The sequence below is a fragment of the Ursus maritimus genome, unplaced genomic scaffold (assembly GCF_017311325.1).
Source record: "Ursus maritimus isolate PB19 unplaced genomic scaffold, ASM1731132v1 scaffold_11, whole genome shotgun sequence".
Classification (NCBI taxonomy): Eukaryota; Metazoa; Chordata; class Mammalia; order Carnivora; family Ursidae; genus Ursus; species Ursus maritimus.
The window spans coordinates 51,992,714-52,017,625 of NW_024423453.1; the positions used below are offsets into that span (position 1 = coordinate 51,992,714).

Genomic DNA, 24,912 nt, shown 5'->3' on the forward strand with positions numbered 1-24,912 from the left:
TGCATAGTAAGTCACCTAGTGAGACTGGTCCTACATGGAGGAAATTCGCTCTCAGAGCTACACTGGCCGAGCTGTCATCCCATACCGCACACGCATGTCCAGTGCGTGAAGAGGCTCTGCAGGGGAAAACCACTTCAGCCACAGAAAATAATGACTTCTCTCATCAGTTTAAGAGTGGGAAGAACTTATTTGATCAAACCCTTGTTTCAACTAGATCATCGTGACAGATTTCCTCCATATAAATAGCCAAATTATTACCGGGTTCTAATGTCCTGTGGAAGAAGCACTGGGCGAGACGATGTTTAAACTATACCTTTGATCCTAGGACAAACCAGACAGTTCAACTTCGAGATGTGCAAACACAGAGGTTCTCCTTGAGTTATCTGGGCTCTACGAAGTACCCTCCAAGTGACCCACAAGTCCCACCTCCTAAACAGCCACACAGGTGAGAGTGAAATTCAAGTTTCCAACAAAAATTGTCAGATGTTATCTGGCAAAAACTGCCATTTCCGAGGACAACTTGTCAGGTTGCCAATCAGTCTTCATTCCTCTGCAACCACTGTCCTGACCTTGAGCCCCTCACACGCGACTGGGTGGAGAGTCGAGATCAGAGGAAGTGCAAGTCAACAAGCGCTTACTCAGCAGGGCATTGTGACGCTTCAGGTAGGCGATTATGTCTCCTTGCTTTTCCACGACGTCTTCTAGGCTTGAACTAGTCCTGCAAAGAATCCACATATACACCAGTACTCATTCGTCTCTTTGCAGATGGGTCCCTCCCAGTTTGCAGTACAGCATATTGTATTTGTGACTTTTTCTTAAGATGTAAGCCAAGGTAAGATTCCAAAATGAGATTCTTTCATTAGATTTGGTTTTATCCAGCTGACTGGGTGTAAGCAAATCAAACTTAATTCTAAAGGCACATATGCATAATCATAAACTGCAAGCATTGGAATGTTTTCCAGATTACCCGGGGGGGGGGCTTATAATTCTCTCTCTCTAGTCTTTCATCCCCCGCCCAAAGCTTACCTGAATCCAGTCTCCGAGGTAATATTGCTGGGGTAAGCATAGAGTTTTTCTTCTTCAAGTACATCAGGCTGTGGTTTGGCTTTATTAAATTTTCGAATTTTCACTAGAATAATAAAGTCGTTATTGTCAGGTCATCTAATTATGAAAAGAATCTTTACTTCCATTTATTCAAATTACATTAATTGGCTATGCTTTTCAAGTAAGTTACTATGGATAAAAATCCTTCATAAAGTGAATGAACAGGTTTGTTTATTGATGTACGCAAGCCTTTGAAAGCCTGTGTGCCAGGCCTGAACTAAACACTGGGAATACAGAGAGTATCATTACTGTTGATAATAATAACAGCTATGATTTTTTTGTGAGTTTAAAACACAGAAGGCACAGGTGAACTATTGTGAATGGATGGCCTCATCCAGTTCCCAGAACCACCCCCTGAAGTAGATGCCCTTATTACTCCTACTTTCTACAATCAAGTGAAGCCCTGGAAAGTTAAACAAGTAGCCAGGTTTCTAATCCAGGAATCATGACTTTGAAGCCTCCACTGTTGATACTACTCTATAAAAAGAGCTACTAGTCCAGGGAAAAATACAGATGATAAGTGTACATTCCAAGACAGTATGAAAAGAACCCAAATCAAATCTTGCACAAGGAGCAGTAACAGCCCTGGAAAGCAGCCCCTTAACTCAGCGGGCGTGGGATGGGAGGGAGGATCATGGGGAAGGAGGATGGTAGGGCGTGGGTCCAGCCTTGAGCAAAACATAAGAACTAATTGCACACACTAGGGGAGGAGAGAAGAAGGGTGTTTTAGGTGTGTGAAGAGCCTGAACAAATACTTAGGACCTTGAGAAGGGGTGTGTGTGCGTGTGTGTGTGTGTGTGTGTATGAGGGGGTGGAAAGGCAGACATGGAAGACATGAGACTGGTGTTGCCATGCCCAGGCATTTAGATTTTGTCCTGAGAGTAAATGGGAGTCACTGAAAGGAGCTCACCATCATCCCTGAAGGGCAGGGATGAGTAGGGCCAGCTCATGGAGGGCCTTTTATGCCACACCAAGATTTCAGATTTTCTTCCTTCGGCCTTTAAGTAAACTCTGTACAGGGAAGCTTTTAAATGATCAGAGTTACCTCTGAATACAATTACATTGGCAAGAGGTAGGAATACAAATTAAGAGGACAGAGGAAGGGAGACCAGTAGGGTGCCTACTGAAATTATCCACTCAGGATGTGATGAGTGTCTAGTCGAGGCAGTGGCAGTGATGAGGAGAGACAGATCTGGGAGGCAAGCGGACTGAACAGGACTGATGATTGAGGAAGGGGAGAATAAGGTGGAAGGAAGAATCCAGGATGACCAAAAGGTTTCGGATTGAGCAAGAGCTGAGGGCTGGCACTGTTAGCTGAGAGAGGGGAGGAGGGACAGGATGGGGGAAGGTTTGGAAGAGGAAGATGATCAGGTCACTTCTGTCTTGGTACACTGGAACACCCGGATTGAAATGATCACTAAGCAGGAGAATGTAAAGGTTTGGGCGGCTCTGCTCATCTGAGGGCTGCCCACGAGTGTATAGATGGTAACTTTTAGTATGTACAGAAAAAGGACACGGGAACGCTGCAACCCGCCAATATTAAAGAGGTGGGGGAAAATCTGTTAAAAGGGAATGAAGCTGAGTCGCCAGAGAGGAAGGAGGAGAACCGGGAAAGAGCTGTCGGTGTTCACTGCCAGAAAGGTGAAGACAAGGAGAGGACCCAGGCGATACGGCAGTTCGGAGGCCACTGATGAACTTGGCAGTTTGTGGGGAAAAGTGATGTTATGGACTAAACCGTGTTCCCCTGAAAACTGACATGTTGAAGCCCTCACCCCCCATGTGGCTGTCTTTGGAGACAGGCCTTCGGTGAGGTAATTAGCATTAAATGAAGTAATAAGGATGGGGCCCTGATCTGACAGAAGAGATACCAGGATGTGCTTGCACAGAGCACAAGGCCGGGTGCAGACACCAACAGAAAGCAGCTCAAGAAGAGAGGCCTCAGGAGAAACCAAGCCTGTCTACACCTCGACCTTGGACTGGCAGCCCCCAGAGCTGGGAGAAAACGAATCTGTGTGGTTTTAGTCAGCCACTCCAGGGACTGGTCTACAGTGGCCGCAGCAGACAACTGCAAGTGGGGGGAGTCAGTGGCAAAGAGGCGGAGAAGCAGACGTGGTGAAGGCCACTGTTCCCCACTTTCAGGGGGTGACAAGAGCCCTGGACAGTTCGCACCTCTGGATAACGGTTAACTGGGCTGGGCCTCTGCCCTGTCTGAATAGTAACTCTGGGACTGGACTGGGACTAGCAGTCTCCACCAGCCCTGGGAGGCAGTCATTGTCAACCCCGACCGCACAGGAGAACTGGATGTGCGACGCCACCTGAATGAGAGTATCTGCCATGTGGGTAGGGGGAGGGGAAACAGGTTAGACCCCGGCGCTACCCTTTTTAAAAGCTCCACATGCCATTCTTCCCGTTTTTAGAGCAACTTTTCAGATATAATTCATGCAGCACGCATTCACTCATTTGAAGTATACAACTCGACGGTCAGTGTTTCAGAGACTCCTGCAGCCACCTCCACAGTCAATTTTCGAACATGTTCATCACCCGGAAAAGAAAGCCGGTATCCATTAGCAGTCATTCTCCATTTGCCCCCTGCCCCCCAGCTCTAGGCAACAGCTAATCTATTTCCTCTCTCTATGCACGTGCTGTTCTGGGCATTTCACATCCATGGTCTTCTGTGAATGGCTGCTTCCCCTTAGCACAATGTTTTCCAGGTTCATCCACGCTGTAGCACATATGAGTACATCAGTCCATGTATTCACTCCTTTTTAGGACTGAATAACATTCTAGTGTGCAGATCGAACACATTTGGTTTACCTACTCATCAGTTTACCCTGACGCCTTTGGGCTATTATAAACAGCGCTTCCTTGAACAATCATGTACGTGTTTTTGTGGTGAGGTCTTGGAGAGATGCGCAGAGTCACGTGACATTGTTTCTCCTTTTGTGGAACTGCCAGGCTCCACATACGATTCTAACGTGCACTCTCAGCTGAGAACTAGGCTCAAGAAGTTGAAGAGAAGAGGTAAAAAGTGAGAAAGTTGGGAGATGTGCAGAGGGTCCACTAGGAAGGACCAGGAGGAAGCAGACAGTATGATGCCAAAAGAACCAAGCGTGCCCTGTACCTAGGTGCCCTTGACTTTCAGGCATGGCAAGAAAGTTGGAAATAAGAAGCACCTACGGCTTCGAAGGCACAGGCACAAAACTTGAGGTGCTGCAGCTCGCACGTCAGAGAAGTCAGACTGAGCCCCGGGGCCCCCTCCAACAGGTCAGGGGGAGTGCCTGACAAAGGAGACTATGGGGCCCCAGTGAGGCAGGCAGGAAACCAGGAAAACCAAGGGCCCGGAGCAAGTGAGGGGTACACTGCCAGGAGGTAAACTGTGTCCAATGTCATCCAGTAAAGATGAAGGCCGAGAATCGACTGTGGTTACGTGACAGCTGCCAGTGCATCTGACTTGTTCAGTGTTCAAATCTTAATTCTCTAAAATGGTATCTTCCCCAAGATAATTCCTGAATAAAGGAAGAAGCTTGGAACAAGTGTAAGTTTCTTGAACTAGGGGACAGGAAATAGCAGCTATACAGTATTAAAGTAAAAGTTAGGGGACAGAAATAAAAGACACACCACAGTCTGACAAAATAAAAAGGTCTCTGTGGTCTTTCAAATAGATGACGTTGAACGCATTCAGCATTTTACAGATCACAAGTTAGGCAGTAACACCAGTTCCAGCTGCTCTTTCCATCATGAGCCAAGGAAAGCAGCTGGCGCACTGAAACATCAGAATGCTAAGAAAGATAGGTGGACTTTTCACCACTTCCATCTTCTTTCTTTCTATACTGAACCTCTTCCTGAACTTCAGAGCAGTGATACCGGCTGCTGGAAGGCTAATAAATGAGTGGCATTAACTGAATCTTGTGCTTATTTTTAAATGAACAGAGAGCTAATCAAATTTAGTATCTCAAAACTGTTTCGAGCTTTATTTTCCTAGTTTTCCCCCTAAGAGGCAGTAAAGTAAATTAGTGCTCCATGAGAAGGGCCCATCTTGGTTTCTAGAGATTAACTACTTAAAATGCAAATAAACCAGTCGAGGTTAGGTTAGAATTAGTACATCAAAGAATCATGTCCTCAATTGTCGCTATCGATGTTATCAAACCCACTATCTTTTAAAATCATTTCAGTATAGAGAAACAAGAAAAATCCATACATCAGGGAAGGAACCTTAAATTTTCTATGACACTGAACAAAAGCAATATCTGTCTCTAGAAGCTACTACCTAAATCTCTCTTGTCAGAACCTACAATACATTTAAAGGAACATTATAATTTAGTAAGTTAGGCTTACTCTTGCGGATGTGGAGATAAAACAGTCATACTTCAATCTTTTAAAGAAATTCAATATTTGCAGAAACCCTAAGTTTATAACTATGATTATCATAAACCTGTCCTATGTAAATCATCTCTTTACTTTGTGAGTCCGAATTACCAATTACCAGGTTTTCTTACAGTAGGAAGCATATTCGTTTGAAATTTAACAAGATAGTTTTGGGTTTTTGTTTTTTTGGGGGTTTTTTAGGATTTTTATTTATTTATTTATTTGATAGAGAGAGAGAGATAGAGCAACTGCAGGGGGAGCAGCAGAGAGAGGGAGAAGCGGGCTCCCAGTTAGCAGGGAGCCTGATGTGGGACTCGATCCCAGGACCCTGGGATCATGACCTGAGCCGAAGGCAGACACCCACCCGACTGAGCCACCCAGGTGCCCCTACCACACAGTTTTTAATGGTGTTTTTATTCAGATAAAAATTTAAAAATTAATGCAAATAAGGATGAAATATGCTACTAAGTCTTTGAGTATAGAATAAAGCAGTTCTTTTTACTTAGGAAGACAAGATATTAAAATAAGTGGAAAAGAATAAAATAAAAGAAAATCCTTTTGTTTAAGTTTAGGTGTCATGTAACTATTTGTGTCCAACTATAAAAATGAGTTCCTGTCAGGATTCTTGGAATATCTGTTTCCTTTGCCTCTTAGACATTCTCAGGTCTTTGTCTTTTTAACATTACCTGTCTTATTTATAACTAATTGTAACTGCTACAGCAAATCCTTTAAAAATAGTAAAGTCCTAGAGAAATAAATCTTGGACCACATTTTAACAGTATTGATTTCCCCTTACTCACATGATGACATACACGTGATCTTTGGAATACTGTGGTTACCACCTTCTATGTCACAGAGCATTCTATAGGTATTACAGAAAATACTTTACTACAAGAAAGCTTGCACCCCTGTAGCAAATAAAAGTTGTAGAGTACTGTAAAATAACATGCTAAGTGAATTCTATATTCTCAACTATCACCTCGTTTACAGCATTTGACAGACATGTTGTAGATTGGAACTGCTCTCAGTCAACAAGGTAACTCAATATTCATTTGTCATATGGGTCACTTGACTGAGATAGCAAGCTCTTTCTTATATACTGAAAAACTAACTTTACTTTAAAACTAGTCTCATTCTTTTCTAGGAAGTTAAGTGGGTGATATACAATATATTTTTTTAAAGTGAGGTACAAGATGCAATTCTCTCCATAATTTAGCTCATTGTTATCTGATAACTATAGAAAAATTTATAAAGATCAATCAGTAATGTGACATTCACATTTAAAAACTAGTCACCCCATTTGTATTCTAAATACTCTTCCGTAGGCCTAAGGAGATGCCATGTGTAATTTTTTTTGTTTTTGTTTCTTTAATGGTAAGGTGTCACTTGACTTGACAAAAATTAGTTGATGACACAAATTTAGAAGCATGACTCACTGGTCTGTTGCTGTTGGTTTGAAACTGAGGAAGTTTGGATGTGGTCAGCAATGAAAGGTACAGGTGCTAAACAGGCTCTCGGTTGCTAGAAAAACCTTGCCTCGAAGATAATGGCCAAGCTTCCCATTATCAGGGATGAAACAAGCAGTTAAAGGTCTTTAGTCCAAGAGTGTAGTTGTAATTCTCACCTGTGTAAATGAGCAGACACATCAGGGAACAGATCAGTTCCAGGGCCAGGATGGCCAGGATGAGGTCCAGATACAACCTGCTGGGCTCCGGGAAGGAGTGCTGCACGCACAGCACGAGGAGGAGAGCCGTGCTGCCTGAGGAGGAGAAAGAGGCGCGGGGTTAGCAGAGCCCCGGGGGGCCCTCAACGGCAGGTGCGCACCCAGGCCCTGTTACACTGAGCAGTGAAGGAAACTAAGGTGAAAACTCCAAACTGCTGCTCTCTTGAGGAAAAAACCCCAACACGTCTAAGAATCAATGATGCCCCTTAATAAAATTACATAAGAATCTGGATTTTCTTAAAAACTAAGAAACGATTTTTTGCTCTATAAAATTATTAACAATGGCATTGCGTGGAATCCCATGTGCATTTAAAATGGGATGCAGGGGCACCTGGGTGGCTCAGTGGGTTAAGTGTCCAACTCTTGATTTTGGCTCAGGTCATGATCTCAGGGTGGTGGGATCGAGCCCTTTGTCGGGCTCAACATGGAGTTTGCTTGTCCCTCTCCCTCTGCTCCCCACCCCCGCCCCGCTCTTAAATAAATAAATAGGGAGTTTTTAGAAATTTGCATTATCCCAGTTCCTCAGAATCCAGAGGTACTTGAGGACCCTCATGGCCCATTCTGGTCACATAATGTAACAACAGAGAACTGCACGGAGATTAGGAATGTTGCAGTTATGGGGACTGCCTGGGTGGACAACTGGGACACGCTGATGACCATGAACAAATGACCTCACACCTCTGCTCCTCAACTTCCTCTTCTGAAAAGGGGAATGACAGCACCTTCCTCACAGTGCTGTTGTGAGGAATAAATGAGTTAATATGTGGAAAATATTTAGAATGGTGCTTGGCAAGTATTTGATAAATATGAACTGTCCCCCCCGACACACACACTTAGTGTATCTCTTATTTGGTTTTGAAGACTATTAGCCTTGTTCTGTACTTTTATTTTGAAAAATACAACAAGGAAGAAAAATAAAATTCTGGAGCAAAGACGCTGGGTCTTGCCATCATGTAGGCTATGACTGTGAGTCTGCCACAGGCACCTGCTTGGAGGAGGGGTTGTATGGCAGCGTGCCTCGGACTGTGAAAGATTACAAGAAACCAAAATTATCATTATTATTATTATTTTAAAGATTTTATTTATTTATTTGTCAGAGAGAGAGAGAGAGAGAGCACACAAGCAGGGGGAGCGGCAGACAGAGAGAGAAGCAGACTCCCCGCTGAGCAGGGAGCCTGATGTGGGGCTCAATCCCAGGACCCTGGGATCATGAGCTGAGCCGAAGGCAGACACTTAACTGACCGAGCCACCCAGGCATCCCGAAACCAGAATTATTATAATGATGCTGATGATACCTACATTTATTGAATACCTACCAGGCACTGTTAGTTCACTTCCTCCTGCAACACAGTTTGTGTGAGAAATATTATTTCCCCAATTTTATAGAAAAAAGGTGTCAGGGCGAAGCTAATCACTATCGAACAATACTATCACCTGCCATAAAAACACTGGTTACACTCATCTGATTAGCTGGACGTTCTATATCCTCATGGATTTACCTTTTTATTCTTCATATAAGAAAAAAAATACTTAAAGAAAGTAGAAACAAGGTAAATACCTGCCCCAATATCTTTGATTTTCTGGGTCCTTATATGAGCAACATAAAAGTGATGCCATCTGTGACTAAAGTAAGGGTCCAAATGCTTAGAAACATTAAGGGTCATATGTTAGCAAGAATTTGACAGTGAGGGGAAAGGTAAAGATCAGACAATCTCTTGGTGGGCCTCAAAAATACTATGTATGTCCAGACCGCTCACTTGAGAGACTGAACATTATTTTGGTCATAATGCATATAAGGTCTTTAAGTTAAAAATGGGTTTTGGCTTTTAGCTTTGTGGGTGGGACGAAAGGTTATAGTGACATCTTCTGGCCAAAAGCAGTACTACACACCAGCCGCTGAACTTAGAAGCCAAGCTCTTCCTCAGGGAGCAGTAAAAATGTCGCCCCCTTCAGGATGAGTCAAAATCAGCTATCGCTATAAAATGCTTCTCTGCTATTGCATGGGCCTGCAGCTTCACTGAGGGGTGAACTCGCAGCTTGCCTTTTATGAAAATGTATTAACAGAACATAGAAGAAAAATAAAAATTAAAGTGTGTAGAGCTATTTTTCTGGGAAAAAAGATTCATTTCAAATCTGGTTAATCTGGTTTTAAAATGTCTAAGTATTTATTCTGGACTCAAATTGAAAAAGAGGGTCTTTTAAAAACGTAGGAACTTTGAACACCAAGGCAAAAAGACCTAAAGAAGTTCAATTTAATTCCATTCAGCCTTTACAAATATTTGCAACAATAAAGCAGATACTAATTCAGCTAAGTCCTGTATAGACTTTCTGATCTTGCCTTCATAAACTGTTTTTCAAGTTTTCCATTTTGGATAATGCATTTTATTATATCACAATCTCTCACTGAAACAAAAACACTGAACTTCATTTAAAGTAAAGCCAATTCCTTCCTCTTATCCTACAAGTATCAAATAGCAACAGCATTTGTATCATTTTGAGATGATTAAGACGGCTCATACCCAAAGGAGGGAAAAGTCTACGTCACACACAGGGAGATAGGTGGACACCATGTTCACAATAATGGGGGCACAGAAAATGGCACCCCCAAATATGCTTTTTTGGCATAAGGATTATTTCAGGCTGATTATTTTTAAGAAACAGCAGAACAGGTGAAGCTCTGAAAGCTGAGTAGAGGGTACCGTTTTTTAAGGACAGTTACAAGGGAAAACTACAGTTTGTACGCATGTCCTCCTCTCTGTACCAGGAAGAGAAGGAAGACTTTACATTTCTAGAAACTATTATCCACAGAGAAGGCACAGACTTAAATCCACGTAACAATCTTACCATTGTTTACAGAACTTTTCCTGGTAACCTCCCATAATTCCTCCAACCACCTCACCACGTCATCTCTGGTCTCTTTGGCTAGAGATTGTATTTAAGGTGATGGCTTGGCCCATTTTGGAGAGTTACTCAGTTTTCTTGGGTCTCTCCCATGGACACAGGAGGTATGCTTATTAATAACTGTTTATTTTTCTCTTGTTAACCTGTCTTTTATTACAGGGGGGTCTCAGTCAAAAATCTACCTAGAAGGGCAGAGGGAAATCTTTTCCCCCTCCCCTATGATAACAAACACAGATGTCAAAGGAAAATTAAGACTATATCAGGGCACCTGGGTGGGTCAGTCAGTTAAGCATCTGCCTTCGGCTCAGGTCATGATCCCAGGGTCCTGGGATCGAGCCCCATGTTGGGCTCTCTGCTGAGCGGGGAGCCTGCTTCTCCCTCTCCCTCTGCCCCTCCCCTGCTTGTGTTCTTTCTCTCTGTCAAATAAATAAATAAAATCTTTTAAAAAAAGGAAATTAAGACTATATTATTTAAAAAAGCTTCAAGACATTAAGGTGATCTGAGTTTTAGTGGCCACAAACAAATCACTCTCACAAACATAAGAGAATATATTTGATTATAACGTCAAACTTCACATTTTCTTTCTGCTCGCCTTTCTGCCACTCAAGCAAGGCGCAGACAAGCTGAGCCAGACTCACCAGTTGAGTGTATCATCAGTGCAAGTCCTTTAAGATGCCTCGTGGATAGGTATATCATGCTGTAGCCTCGGTTTCTTACTTTGTTGTGGTGATACTGGATGTAGCGTTCGAGAAGGAAATGCAGAATCCACAAAATAACTTTTCCAAGGATTATGACGGTCTGAACTTTCAGTGGGTTGGTGTAGTTTCCTGGGCACTTGTCCTCAGTTGGATTTGGGTAAGAACAAAGTACACCTGTTAAAAATGCTAAAATGACAAATACAACCTGGTAGAAAGGAAAGCAGTGGGATTAATATTCAGTATTTGGAATTAAGAAATGATAATCACCATCTCAGCACATACTCATACCTATGACTTCTACTATCCTATTTTTATAAGTGAATTTTAAAACAACTTTTTTTTTTTTGCCATTTTACAAACATTTCAAACAGAAAATTTGGAGAAAAATTTGCAGAAAATTTGGAAACAAATCACAAATAAGAAAAGTCACCTCAAATCCCATCTAACAGAGATGAGTACTTAATGTTAAACAATTTCTTGCCCACTTCTCTTCTATTGAAAAGAGTAAAAACAGTTAATTTAGTGTCTCAGAGGTAACTAATAAAAATCATGGTTTAAAAAACTTTATTTCTAGTTTCAGTTTTAAGAGAACAAAAATAACTATCCAATTAGATTGACAAAAATTTAAAGGACTGGTACCAAAATACAGGCAAACAGACATTTGGAAGGATGTCTGTTATGTTAAGATTAAAAGAAGCTGGAGAGTAGTAGTTCAAAGCGTGGTTTACAGACTAACACAGTCAGCATCACAAGGGAAGTAGTTAGAAAGTGAAATTCTCAGATCCCTCCCCCAATCAGCAGAATCAAAAATCTCTGGGGGGGTCACCAAGCTATCTAGTTTAATAAGCCTGCCAGGGAGTCTGCCGCATGCTGAAGTTTGAGAAACACCTCTGCGGAGTAATAAATACAGTATTATCCAGTTGGGGAGTGTGAGGAAGATATGGGGGAAATCCTTTTATATATGTACTAATCTTTTTGCGTGTGTGTATATATGTGTGTGTGTGTGTGTGTGTGTGTGTGTGTGTGTGTGTGTGTGAATATTTTAAGTAGGCTCCATGCCAGCGCAGAGCCCAACACAGGGCTGAACTCAGGATCCTGAGATCAAAACCTGAGCTGAGATCAACAGTTGGTCACTTAACCGACTGAGCCACCCAGGCACCCCTCTTTTTGTATTTATTTGTAGGAGTTAAAAGAAAGGTACTGAGATACACCCATTTATTAACTCAATGAGAAGGCTGAAACAGAGAAAAGGGAAGATATCTTTGTACACTTTGGTAATGTTTTACTTGTTACAATATGGAAGTTATTTTATAATTTTAAAAATCAAGTAAAGAAAAATATATAATTACTATTCATCACCAAACACCCAATAGCAGGCAATCCTAGCCTATAATAAATCTATTTAAAATATATGTGATTTGTCTAAGTGATTTGTCAAGAGCAGTCATATTTGCTATGGCAACTTAAGATGCCTATTACCATAAAGGAAAAAGTTGAAAGGTCACCGTATTCCCTATAGTGTAAAACATTGTACATTGAACAAAACTGATCCATTTTATATAAAGCAGCATATAGACATTTTTCTTGTTTAAGTTTTTACTTAAATTTCAGTTAGTTAACATACACTATAATATTAGTTTCAGGTATACAATCTAGTAATTCAACAATTACATACAGGACCCAGTGCCCATCACGACAAGTGCGCTCCTTAATCCCCATCACCTATTTCACCTATCCCCCCATCCCCTCCCCTCTGGTAACCATCAGTTTGTTCTCTATAGGGAAGAGTGTCTTTCTTGGTTTGCCTCTCTTTTTCCCCTTTGCTCATTTGTTTTCTTTCTTAAATTCCACATGAGTGAAATCACATGGCATTTGTCTTTCTCTATTTTGCTTAGCATAATACTCTCTAGCTCCATCCACATCATTGAAAATTCTTCTTTATCCATTCATGAGTTGATGGACACTTGGGCGGTTTTCGTATTTGGTTATAGTAAATAGTGCTGCTATAAACATCAGGGTGCATGTATCCCTTTGAATTAATGTTTTTGTATCCTTTGGGTAAATACCCAGTACTGCAATTGCTGGGTCATAGGGTAGTTCTGTTCTGTTTTTTTTTGTTTTTTTTTTTGAGGACCCTCCATACTGTTTCCAGAGTGGCCGCACCAGTTTGCATTCCCACCAACAGTGCAGGAGGGTTCCTTTTTCTCCACATCCTTGCCAACACCTGTTGTTTCTTGTGTTGTTGATTTTAGCTATTCTGACAGGTGTGACGTGATATCTCATTGTGGTTTTGATTTGCATGTCCTTGATGATAAGTGATGTTAGACATATTTCCATGTGTCTGTTGGCCAACTGGATGTCTTCTTTGGAGAAATGTCTGTTCGTGTCTTCTGCCCATTTTTTAATTGGATTGTTTTTTGGGTGTCGAGTTTTATAAGTTCTTCACATATTTTGGATACTAACCCTTCATTAGATATGTCACTGGCAAATATCTTCTCCCATTTTGTAGGTTGCCTTTTAGTTTTGTTGTTTGTTTCCTTTGCTGTGCAGAAATGTTTTATTTTGATGTAGTCCCAATAGTTTAACTTTCATTTCTCTTGCCTCAGAAGACTTCCCTAGAAAAACGTTGCTATGACCAATGGCAGAGAAATTACTGCCTGTGCTCTCTTCAAGGAGTTTTATGGTTTCCGGTCTCACATTTAGATCTTTCATCCATTTTGAGTGTATTTTTGTGTATGGTGAAAGAGAATGGTGCAGTTTCATTCTTCTGCATGTTGCGGTCCAGTTTTCTCAACACCATTTGTTGAAGAAACTGTCTTTTTCCCGTTCAATATTCTTTCCTGCTTTGTCGAAGATTTAATTGACCATACAATTGCGGGTTCTTTTCTGGGTTTTCTATTCTGTTCCACGGATCTATTTTTGTGCCAGTACCATATTGTCTTGATCACTACAGCTTTGTAATATACCTTGAAGTCTGGAATTGTGATGTCTCCAGCTTTGTTTTTCTTTTTCAAGGTTGCTCTGGCTATTAGGGGTCTTTTGTGGCTCCATACAAATTTTAGGATTGTTCTAGCTCTGTGAAAAATGCTGGTGGTATTTTGATGGGGATTGCATTTAATGTGTAGAGTGCTTTGCGTAGTATACATACTTTAACAGTATCTGTTCTTCCAATCCATAGGTGTGGAATGTCTTTCTATTTCTTTATGTCATCTTCCAATTTTTCATCAGTGTTTTATAGTTTTCAGAGTATAGGTCTTTCACCTCTTTGGTTAGGTTTATTCCTAGGTATCTTATGTTTTGGTGCATTTGTAAGTGGGACTGATTCCTTGGTTTCTCTTTCTGCTGCTTCATAATTGGTGTATAGAAATGCAACAGATATCTGCACACTGATTTTGTATCCTGTGACTTTACTGAATTCGTGTATCAGTTCTAGCAGTTTTTTGGTGGAGTCTTTCAGGTTTTCTATATATAGTATTTTGTCATGTGCAAATATGTGAAAGTTTTACCTCTTCCTTGATGATTTGGATGCCTTTTATTTCTTTTTGTTGTCTGATTGCTGAGGCTACGACTTCTACTAGTCTGTTGAATAAAAGTGGTGAGAGTGGACATTCTTGTCTTGTTTTTGGCTGTAGAGAAAAAAGCTCAGTTTTTTCCCATGTAGGATGATGTTAGCTGTGAGTTTTTCATAGATGGCCTTTACTGTGTCAAGGTCTGTTTCCTCTAAACCTATTTTGTTGAGGGTTTTTATCATGAATGGATGCTGTACTCTGTCAAATGTTTTTTCTGTATCTATTGAAATGATTATATGGTTCTTATCCTTTTTAAAAAAATTAATGTTAGAATCATGTTGATTGATTTAGGAGTACTGAACCACCTCTGCAACCCAGGAATAAATCCCACTTGATCATGGTGAATGATTTTTTAAATGTATTGTTGGATTTGGTTTGCTAGCATTTTGTTGAGGATTTTTGTTATCTATGTGCATCAGATATTGGCCTGTAGTTCTTCTTTGTGGTGTCTGTATCTGGTTTGGGTATTAGGGTAATGCTGGTATTTTTCTTGTTTTTTAACACAAGGTTTTCTTAGTCCTAAAATTAGGCCAATCGATCCTATAGTATCGTAGGCAGGCAATTTAATATAAGAAGGTTTTTCAAAGTCATATGTGTGTATATTTGTGTGTATGTGGGGGGTATAAATACATAGAGAGTGTGTTACATGAATTAAAGAGTATGTTATAAAACAAGTAAGAAGAAAAACAGGCCATAATCCAGGGACCAGGAGGCCACCTCTTCAGCTGATAATCTAGGGATCAGGAAGCCATGGCAGACCAGGCCACACTGTCTACACCCTCACAAGGAAAAAGGATGCACCTCTCTCGTCAGGGTATTCAGTTCTGAACTTAAGTCTATACAATGTGTGTCACTGGAGCAGCGGCTGAACGAGTCAATGAACCACATTCATTCTCCTCATAAACACCTGGGATTGCTAAGAATTTGCCCTCTTGATTTTTCATATTGTAGCCAAGAATAACTACATCCCCTAGTGCTTCAGATCTCAATAACCAAAATGGAGATGATGAACAGACTAGATGCAGAGCCATCAATAAGCCTACACCAAGACCATTTATACATAAAGGTTTTTTGTTTGTTTTTCCATTAGGGGTTTCTTTTTGTGTGTAAGTGATGTTTAATTTTTTTTTTAAGATTTTTATTTATTTGACAGAGAGAGACAGCGAGAGAGGGAACACAAGCAAGGGGAGTGTGAGAGGGAGAAGCAGGCTTCTCCGCTGAGCAGGGAGCCCAATTCAGGGCTCAATCCCAGGACCCTGGGATCATGAGTTGAGCCGAAGGCAGATGCTTAACAGCTGAGCCACCCAGGCACCTCTGTGATGTTGAATTTATTTACTTTATTACTTTATTTACTTACTTATTTTTACTGATATGACTGATATATATTGTGTAAGTTTACTGATATGACTGATATATATTGTGTAAGTTTAAGGAGCACAACTTGGCCTTTTGTTTGTTTAACTCTTTATTTTATTTTTGGTAATTTCTACACCCAACGTAGGGCTCAAACCCACGACCCCCAGATCAAGAGTCACACTCTCCTCCAACTGAGCCAGCCAGGTGCCCCTACAAGTTGCTGATTTGATACACTTATATATTGCAATATAATTACCTTCCTGGCATTACCTAACACCTCTGTCACTTCACATAATTACCACTTCCATTTTGTGGTGAGAACAATTAATATATCTAATCTCTTGGCAAATTTGAGTTTATGATGCATACAATATGGTGGACTGTAGTCACCATGCTATGCATTTGATCTCCAGGACTTCTAAAAAAAATTTTTTTTTAAAGCACTAGAAGTTTATTAAGCAAGGATGCAGAAAAAGCTCTCAGGAGTGAGAGGGGTCCTGACAGGGTTGCCCTCACCAGGACTTACTTATCTATTAGCTGCAACACATGTGTCTTTAGAAATCCCCAGACATTTGGGGTGCCTGGGTGGCTCAGTCAGTTGGGCATCCAACTCTTTTTTAAAAAATTTTCCCCACTATTATCTATCTATCTACCTATCTATCTACCATCTACATATAATGTATTATTTGTTTCAGGGGTACAGCTCTGTGGTTCATCAGTCTCACACAACACACAGGGCTCCCCACAACACATCCCCTCCCCAATGGGCATCCAACTCTTGATTCCAGCTTGGGTCATGGCCTCAGGTCATGGGACCAAGCCCTGTGTTGGGCCACACACTGAGGATGGAGCCCGCTTAGGATTCTCTCTCTCCCTGTCCCTCTGCCTCCCCGCCCCGCAACTCACACTCTCTCACTTAAAAAAAAAAAGTCCCCAGACATTTGTAATTTTACTATTGTTGAAAATATGGTGCAACACTACTTATTGTTCTGCTGCAACTTAATGTCTCTGCTTAACATTACTTAACATTACTTCCTAAGTGTAGATAAATTGATAAATTTCTGTGTCAACATGTATAGATTTATCCACATCTTTTTTGTTTTAGTAACTGAAAAATACATGCATATGGCAAAAAGAAATTTCAAATAGCACAAAAGGCAAATACTAAAATATATCAGGTGTGCTTTCTACTGCAGTGGCAACTAGTGTTAAAGGATCTTGTGAATGCTTGTAGAAATTTTGTTTATATATGGGAATACACATGCACACCAACCCTCTCAATTACCTTCTAAAATGTGCAAATAGGAACATTCTGTGTAAACCTGAATGTAAACCTATGTTGTAAACACTCAACAATGTAAGTGTGAAGACTAGTCTAATTAATATGTACACATCCATGCTGTTTTGTTTTCCACAATTGCAGAGCATTCCTTCCTATGGATGGGAACTACAAAGTGTCCTCTGAATGATGGTAGTTGCAATATCTTGATATTACAGACAACATTACTATTGTTAACAATATCCTTAGACATGTGCAAATATATCTACAATGAATTCTCTGAAGTAGAGAGATAAGTAAAAAAGTATGCACATTTTAAATGTTGGTAGATGTAGCCAACCGCCCTCTGAAGAGCATATATATATATATATATATATATATATATATATGCTCATATATATATATATATGCTCATATATATATATATGTAATTTTTAAAAATATTTTATTTATTAGAGAAAGAGAGAGAGAGAGCACAGCAAGGGGAGCGGCAGGCAGAGGGAGAAGGGAGCCCGTCATGGGGCTCAATCCCAGGATGCTGGGATCATGACCTGAGCCCAAGGCAGACATTTAACCAACTGAGCCACCCAGGCATCCCAAGTTTATATATATTTTTAAGAACATCACCTCTGTATGGAGAACTTTGTCCCAGCCAACTTACATGTATTAATAAGAGAAGATTTGCTATGATGACCGTAGGAAGAGGATGGAATCTGGGTCTGAAGTGAGCATGTAATGAATGGTGTGGGAGATGCTGGGTGTCCAGAAGGGGGTCATCTTCAATACTTTGGGTGAGATCCAAGGAACCCTGAGGTACAGACAAACAGAAGCAAACTATAATCACCACTTTTCTAGATTGTTTCTAAGATAAATCTACTAAACTCTAAAGCATCAAAAACCATTACACAAGTTAGAGGCAAGAAAAATACACTCCCTACCTAGAGCCAATTAAAAAATATCATAAACTCCCAGGTAACCACTGCATACAAATTGGTGAAAACAAGTATTAAAATGGGTAGAGGAAATCTTACTTCAGTTATTTTCAAATGAGGTAATACAGAATGAGATTAAAGCAAACAATTTTTTCTTTAAGTCCTCAAAGCTTAGATTTTGATTTATCTAACATTACTTAGATTATTGATGAAATAATTACATATAGTTGCAATTCTTAAACTACATCTTGGGGCGCCTGGGTGGCACAGCGGTTAAGCGTCTGCCTTCGGCTCAGGGTGTGATCCCGGCGTTATGGGATCGAGCCCCACATCAGGCTCCTCTGCTATGAGCCTGCTTCTTCCTCTCCCACTCCCCCTGCTTGTGTTCCCTCTCTCGCTGGCTGTCTCTATCTCTGTCGAATAAATAAATAAAATCTTTAAAAAAATAAAAATAAAAAAAATAAACTACATCTTGATGTTCCACAAAATTCTGGAAAGTTGGTGGAGTCTTCATTCAACTTTCAGTTATGACAGAAATGTTTTAGGGACGGAAACAGATCACCCTGATAGAGCTTCAAGGAGACTTCCGTTTACAGACACCAGATTCTCAATGAAAACAACCAGTTGCAAAGTCACTGAAGTAGCTGATGGGGTTGAGCTGCAACCTAAAACTTCAGTTTGTCTTATTTAAAGGTATTGTCTCGGCAGGAGCAGTACTATCAGGTGTCTGGTGTGTATAACCACCCTTAATCTCAGACCCTTGCTGAAGACTATTCTATATAAGGCACTGTAAGATTTAAAAAAATATAAAACACAGTCCCTGTCCAAAAGATTATATTTTCATTGAGGAGGCTAGGGATAAAGGCATACAGGATGAAATAATAATTGAGCTAATTATTAACAATAATTAGAAAATAAGATGGAAATGAAGATTTCATCGGAAAAAGGGAAGCCTGAGAATAGCATTTGGAAACAGAGGTAAGGGCTCTTTGGAAGCGGTAGAGCGAGACAAATGGTATAGGGATTGTTTCTGGGCACCAGATCACAAAGATAAAAATAATAATCTGGAGCCTAACTCAGATCTGGGGCTGGCTTCTCAGTCTCCAAACTCAGGCATTCAATGATGCTCTGCAATTTTTTTTCATTCAATGCCTACACAGCTTCCTGTTTAGTTTGCCGTAACTTACGGCATGATTCTGATTATCTCTGTTCTTTCCAAGAGTCCTCTGCCTTTAGCTCTCTCTCCGTCAGCAGATGTCCCAGTTTCCACAGCGCTTCCCTTGGCTACCATCTGTGCCTCCTTCCAGGCCCCGCTGGGTCAATTCCTACAGGCAGCCTCCCCGGGCATCCAAGCATCCGGATCATGCCACACCTCCACGCCTTCCCACACGTTTGCTGCTCGCCTCCTCTATCATACTACCCTGTGATGGTCTTATTTCTCACCTATCTCCCCCACTAGATTTCATGAGACCCATGAACTCCCCATCACTTATTTGTCTTTGTAATCCTAGCACCCAACAGTGACTCAGGGTTAGTACCCATGGAACAGATGAGGAATGAACGACTGTTCCAAACCTATCTCGGCAGTGCTCCTAACTCAGGGCTTCATCAAAGACCTGGGCTAATCAGGAGAAACTACCAGGAGCTGTGGGGGAGAATCAGCCCGACGCAAAGGCAGTAAGTACTGTGGTTACAGGCCAGCTCCTAGGGCCAACTGCCCGGTTCAGATACAACTTCTGCTTCCTAGCGGTGAGCAAGTTCCTTCATCTCTGTGTCATAGCTTTGGTGCGAAGATCAAATGAGTTACTACTCATAAAAGTGCCAAAACACTGCCTGGTGCAGAATGGCAGTCACTAAGTATTAGCCGCTATTGTCTCTAACACTTGCTCTGCCCTTGCTCCCCACATAAATGCCTTACCGTTCTGTCTCCTGATTCTGTTCTTGCCTCTCAATTCTCACCATTCAGCCCAGGCGCCATCCTTTCTCATGGCCTTTGCCCTCCAGTCTCCAGACCGTAGCAACCTCTTGCTACAGTCAGACTCTTCTACATGAATGTTCGTTCACGTTTCTCTCCCCCAAAACTTGAGTCCCTCCCTGTTATCCTCAGGACAAAGTCCAAATTCTTAGTCTGGCTGTTTTACAATCCATTCCCAAGCTACTTCTTGGGACTTGCCTCTCGTTATTTTCCCTCCTTCCTGATGCTGACTGCTCATGCTCCCGTCTCGAGCAAAACTCTTTTCAGTCCCTGTGCCTTTACTTACTTTGGCCCACGTGTCAATGCTTGTCTTAGCAGAAACACTGGCTTCTCTGATGCCTCTACACTGTTCTACCGCCCTTTTCATCCAACATTGTACTTTTCATGTCCCCAAGTTTGACTTCGATCTATTTTATATCTTCCGTATGTCTTTTTACCCTTTTGAACATATAGAAAAGAGTTATAATAATTTTTTAATGTTCCTGTTTGCTATTTCTAGCATGCCATTTCTGAATCAGTTTCATCTGACTTATATGTCGTATTTTCCTGCCTTTTGCCATGCTTGATAATTCTTTTCAACTTTATTAAGATATAGTTGACACACAGCTTTGTGTACGTTTAAATTGCACCACGAGTTAATCTGATACACTTACACATTGCAAAATGATTCGCACTGAAGCATTAGCTAACACCTTCACCATGTCACATATTTATATTCTTGAGCTTTTTTTCTGGAATGCAGTTAAGTTACTTGGAAACAGTTTGATCTTTTTGGTCTTGCTTTTTTAAGACTTATTAGGTGGGACCATAGCCATGTTTAGTCCAAGGCTAACTTTTCCCACTATGAAGGTAAGACCTTTGTGAGCACCTAGTACCCTGTGAATTATGGGGTTTCCAGTCGGACTGGTGGAATGGGCACTCTGTCTGGCCCTGTGTGAGCACTAAGTACCGCTTCCTCTAATCGTTTCAGGTGGTTCTTTTCCGGGCCATGGACAACATCCTCCCAGGCCCATATAGAGCAGGACTCTGTGGACTCCCTGAGGGGGACTCTGCGCATTTTCAGTTCTCCCTCTGTGCCGCTCTCTCCACTCCAGGTACTGCCATGTGAACCCCAGTTGCCTCAGTCTCCCCAAACTCTCAGCTCCACCTTCTCAACTCAGGGAGCCTGCTGACCTCTGCCAGGCAGCCCTTTCCTGTCCCAGCCTGCAGACTCAGCTGGGGCAATCGTCTGACTCACTCTGCTTCCCTTCTCTCGGAAAGCACGGTCCTTCACTGCCCGATGTACAATAGCTCAAAAAGTGTCGTTTCATATATTGTACATAGTTTTTTGGTTACTTCAGGCAGAAGGATGAATCCAGTCCCTGTTACACCGTGCTGGCTGAACAGTAGTCCCTACTGCACTCTCACACGTCTCTATGACAACTTACAATACTAACCACAGATATCAAAGTTGTCAGAAGAGTGTGCTTCACAAGGACAGAGACTCCATATTGCTTATTCTTTGTACTTTTAGCTCCTAACACAGAGTAGGTGCTCAATGTGTGTGTGGAGTGAAAGATTGCCCAACTTCTTGAATACTTGCGGCCTGAGAATTTAAACAAAGCTGGCCTTGAAACCTTAACTGTAAGACTGCTGTCAATTTATTTCCCATCTACCTCCCTTTCATGCTCCTGCTCCCCTAGCCTAAATGACCTTTCTGGAGTGCCCCACAAATATCCTTCTTATTTTTTTCAGAATCCACACAAGCCTTAAGTTCTCTATAAAACTTGTTCTGCCGGACGCCTGGGTGATTCAGTTGGTTAAGCGTCAGACTCTCGATTTCGCCTCAGGTCATGATCTCAGGGTCGAGATGGAGCCCCAGTCGGCTCTGTGCTGGGTGTGGAGCCAGCTTAAGATTCTCTCTCTCCCCCACCCTCTCTAAAACAAAAACAAAAACAAAAAAATAACTTGTCCTACCGTTTTCTTTCTACTTTAAAACTGCTATAAAATGTACTGCTCATTAAATATTAATTTGGAATGTTTTTTTTTTTTAAGATTTTATTTACTTACTTGAGAGAGCAAACAAGAGTGAGCAAGAGTGACCAAGACAGCATGAGCAGGGGTGGAGGAGCAAAGAGAGAGGGAGAAGCAGACTTCCTGGCGGAGTAGGGAGTCCCATGCGGAGCTCGATCCTAGGACCCCAAGATCATGACCAGAGCCAAAGGCAGACACTGAACCCACCGAGCCACCCCTAATTTAGAATATTTCTTATGCTATCATGTATTTTTCCTTCTTTAATGTATATACCTTGTGTTTCTCCTGCCTCCACTGAAGGGGCTGCAGACTGCAGTATGGTTTCTTCTCTAAGTCACTTATTAGATGTTCAGTAAATACAATGTATTTGGTGGCTATATCGAATACCCAGTCCAGCAGGTTCCACAGGAAGCGTAGTACAACCACACGAACGCCTTATCGCTCTCAGATGGCAACTCACCAGCTCCATGGGAAAGGGAAAAGGAAGACAACTCCTGAATCCAAGTAATTTCTTCACTTACACTGTTAATAACTACATCATGACCTGTACGAGATATCTATTGTTCTGCCCACATGGATCTCTTTCCTCTTCTTTTGTGACAACAACTCCATCTCCTCTGGAGACTCACTGTCTGCCTCTAATTAAGTCTCAATGAAACATCCTTCAATACTTTTCACTCTCCTCTGCCAAGGTGGAACCTCTGGCCTCTGATGGAACCTAAGGGGGCTGGACAATTCAATTCGTTCTGTGAGCAACAAACCAAAGGGAGACCGTGGTGGGACAGATTCATTCAAGGGCAGACTCTGAAAGGACCCCTGTCACTTAGATCCATTGAGCAGCCCTTGTTTGGAGCCCTTTCAGAGGCCTAGGTGTCCACCCACCCTGTATCATTTCAAAGACATTCCTTTCTTCCTTAAATCAGCCAGAGTTGGTTTCACAGCTTGCAAACAATGAACCTTAACTGAAAAGCCTTTGCGTCTGTTAACTCTTTTAAGTGTCTAGGCTTACAGCATACACCAAATTTTTAGCTTTTTACGGAATGGTAGAAATCATATCCACAAAGTACCCAAACCAGGCAACTTGCTCAGATCTAAAGTATTTAGGTATGTAACTGTTGGTGAAACATTAATCTCCATTTGTTTGGTGGAACAGATTTCTAGAATTGTACTCATCCTAAAGCTAAAAGCTACAGATTCAAGAATCTGGGGCAACTTATTATCAACCAAGAAGCATTTACTGCACATTTTTCTAAGAGTCTCTCATTTTCCTCAGGTTTTTCCCCATACATTTCAGCTTATGAATCTCACCCTTAAAAATTCAGAAACGATGACTTTTTTTCCTTCAAATGTGTATGAATGTCAAATCTACTTTCATGTCTTAGTTTTCCATTTTCTCAACTAAAAAAAATGTAAAGTTTTAGTCTTATCATTAGAAATTGTTCGGTTCTTAGTTAAGATACTTTAACTGCGGTTGCTACTTACACCAGAATCTAAGCTCTTATAGGAGTGGGACTGTTACGTGTCTTGCTTGATGCCCCTAACTCAGTAACAGGATCACAGTAATATTCCTATTAATGTATTTATCCAAATTAGCGCTTTAACGTAACTGTCAACTTTGCATTTCTCAAGGATAAATTTTATTACCTATCAATGACGCAAACCAATTAATTCTGGGCACAATTACATGTTTCCCCTAAAAATGTTTCTATATACTTAAGCAAAGATTTCACTCTGTACTAGACTGTAAGTTAGGACTTTGTCTGTTTTTTAGAAATCTGGTTTGGATCCATTAAGTAAAGCGATTTAAAAATCCTTCCATGCCTATCACGCTTACATTCAAAATACCACGGCACTGTTTTTCTCCAGTGCGGGTTTCTGGGCAATGACAGCCGGCGGCCCGCCTGCGTGTCTGGCCGCTGCAGGTCCACAGCCCTCTAAAGCCAACGCAGAGAACCCACGACGAGGGAGATTGGTCCCCTGCGCCCCAGGACGTGTGAGCCGAGCCAAGCGGCCGGGCTCAGAGAAGCGCGCCGAGTGAGGGCTGTCAGGCCAGACGCGCATCACGTGAAGCTCCCAGTTCCGGGATCAAAGACGCGCGCCGCACGTGAGCTGGGCGCCCGCCAGGGACCCCCGCATCCGCGCACCCACCGCCAGGCAGCCCACCCGCCCTCCACCCGGGAAAATAAGCCCAGAGCCGGCGCGCCGCGGACCCCACGCTTCCTGCGTGTCTGGCCCCAGGACCCGCGCCCAGGGCCAGCCCTGCGCAGGAAGCGCCGCCTGCGGCCGCGGTCGCACCGGTTAAGGGTGGCTTCCCCTGGCAGTCTCCGCCCAGCGCGTCCACAAGGGAAGAAAAGGGGTTCCGGGCCAGCCTCCCTCCACTTCCGCGCACTCACGTCCTCCATCCTGCCCCTCGTAGCCATTTCCCGAAGCCTGAGGCCGAAGCCCGGGCCAGCCGGGCCTCTCCACCTGCGCCCTGCGCCGCCGGCCCAGGAAAATTGCCACCTTCTAGGACTTAGCCTCCCCCACTTCAGACACACCCCTCCTGCTCCCGCTCCGCCTCCGGCTGTCCCCCGAGCCCCGCCTCCTCACTCCCGATTGGCCAAGGCGTGGGGGCGTGTTCCGCCCCGAAACCCCTGTCTGTGGGCCGCTTCAGCTGCACGGACCCCCTGGTTTCCGAGGATTCCAGCAATCTCCGCTCGGGTCCGCTATTGGCCAGAGCCTTGGGCATTAAAGGTTGCGTTCCGAATCCAAGAATTTAACTATTTTTGCCTCCACTTGCTTCTTTTTAAAACATTAATCTTTTTCGGTGTACCTTAGTTTTTGTTTGCAGGCGGACAGCTCCATGCATAAATAAAGCCCGCTGTATAATCCTGCCGCTGCCATTTATAGCTTGAAACTCCACCTGTAGAGTGCCACGAACAGAATAAAGTTGATATAAGACTCCACCTGATCTTTAAAATCTCAGGAAATTTGAGAATTTCCTGATATTCTATAAAT

The 24,912-nt window shown here is 42.2% G+C and overlaps 1 protein-coding gene across 1 annotated transcript; it reads right to left on the minus strand.

The window, feature by feature from the left end:
• Window positions 1-352: 352 nt before the first annotated feature.
• Window positions 353-24,470, minus strand: TMEM192 (transmembrane protein 192). The gene is made up of 6 exons (XM_040626417.1): window positions 24,309-24,470; window positions 17,657-17,803; window positions 10,732-10,996; window positions 7,094-7,228; window positions 1,027-1,129; window positions 353-718 (listed from the first exon to the last, which is right to left on the minus strand). The coding sequence occupies exons 1-6, from the start codon at window positions 24,333-24,335 to the stop codon at window positions 580-582; spliced, it is 816 nt and encodes a 271-aa protein (XP_040482351.1). The 5' UTR covers window positions 24,336-24,470; the 3' UTR covers window positions 353-579.
• Window positions 24,471-24,912: the final 442 nt, after the last annotated feature.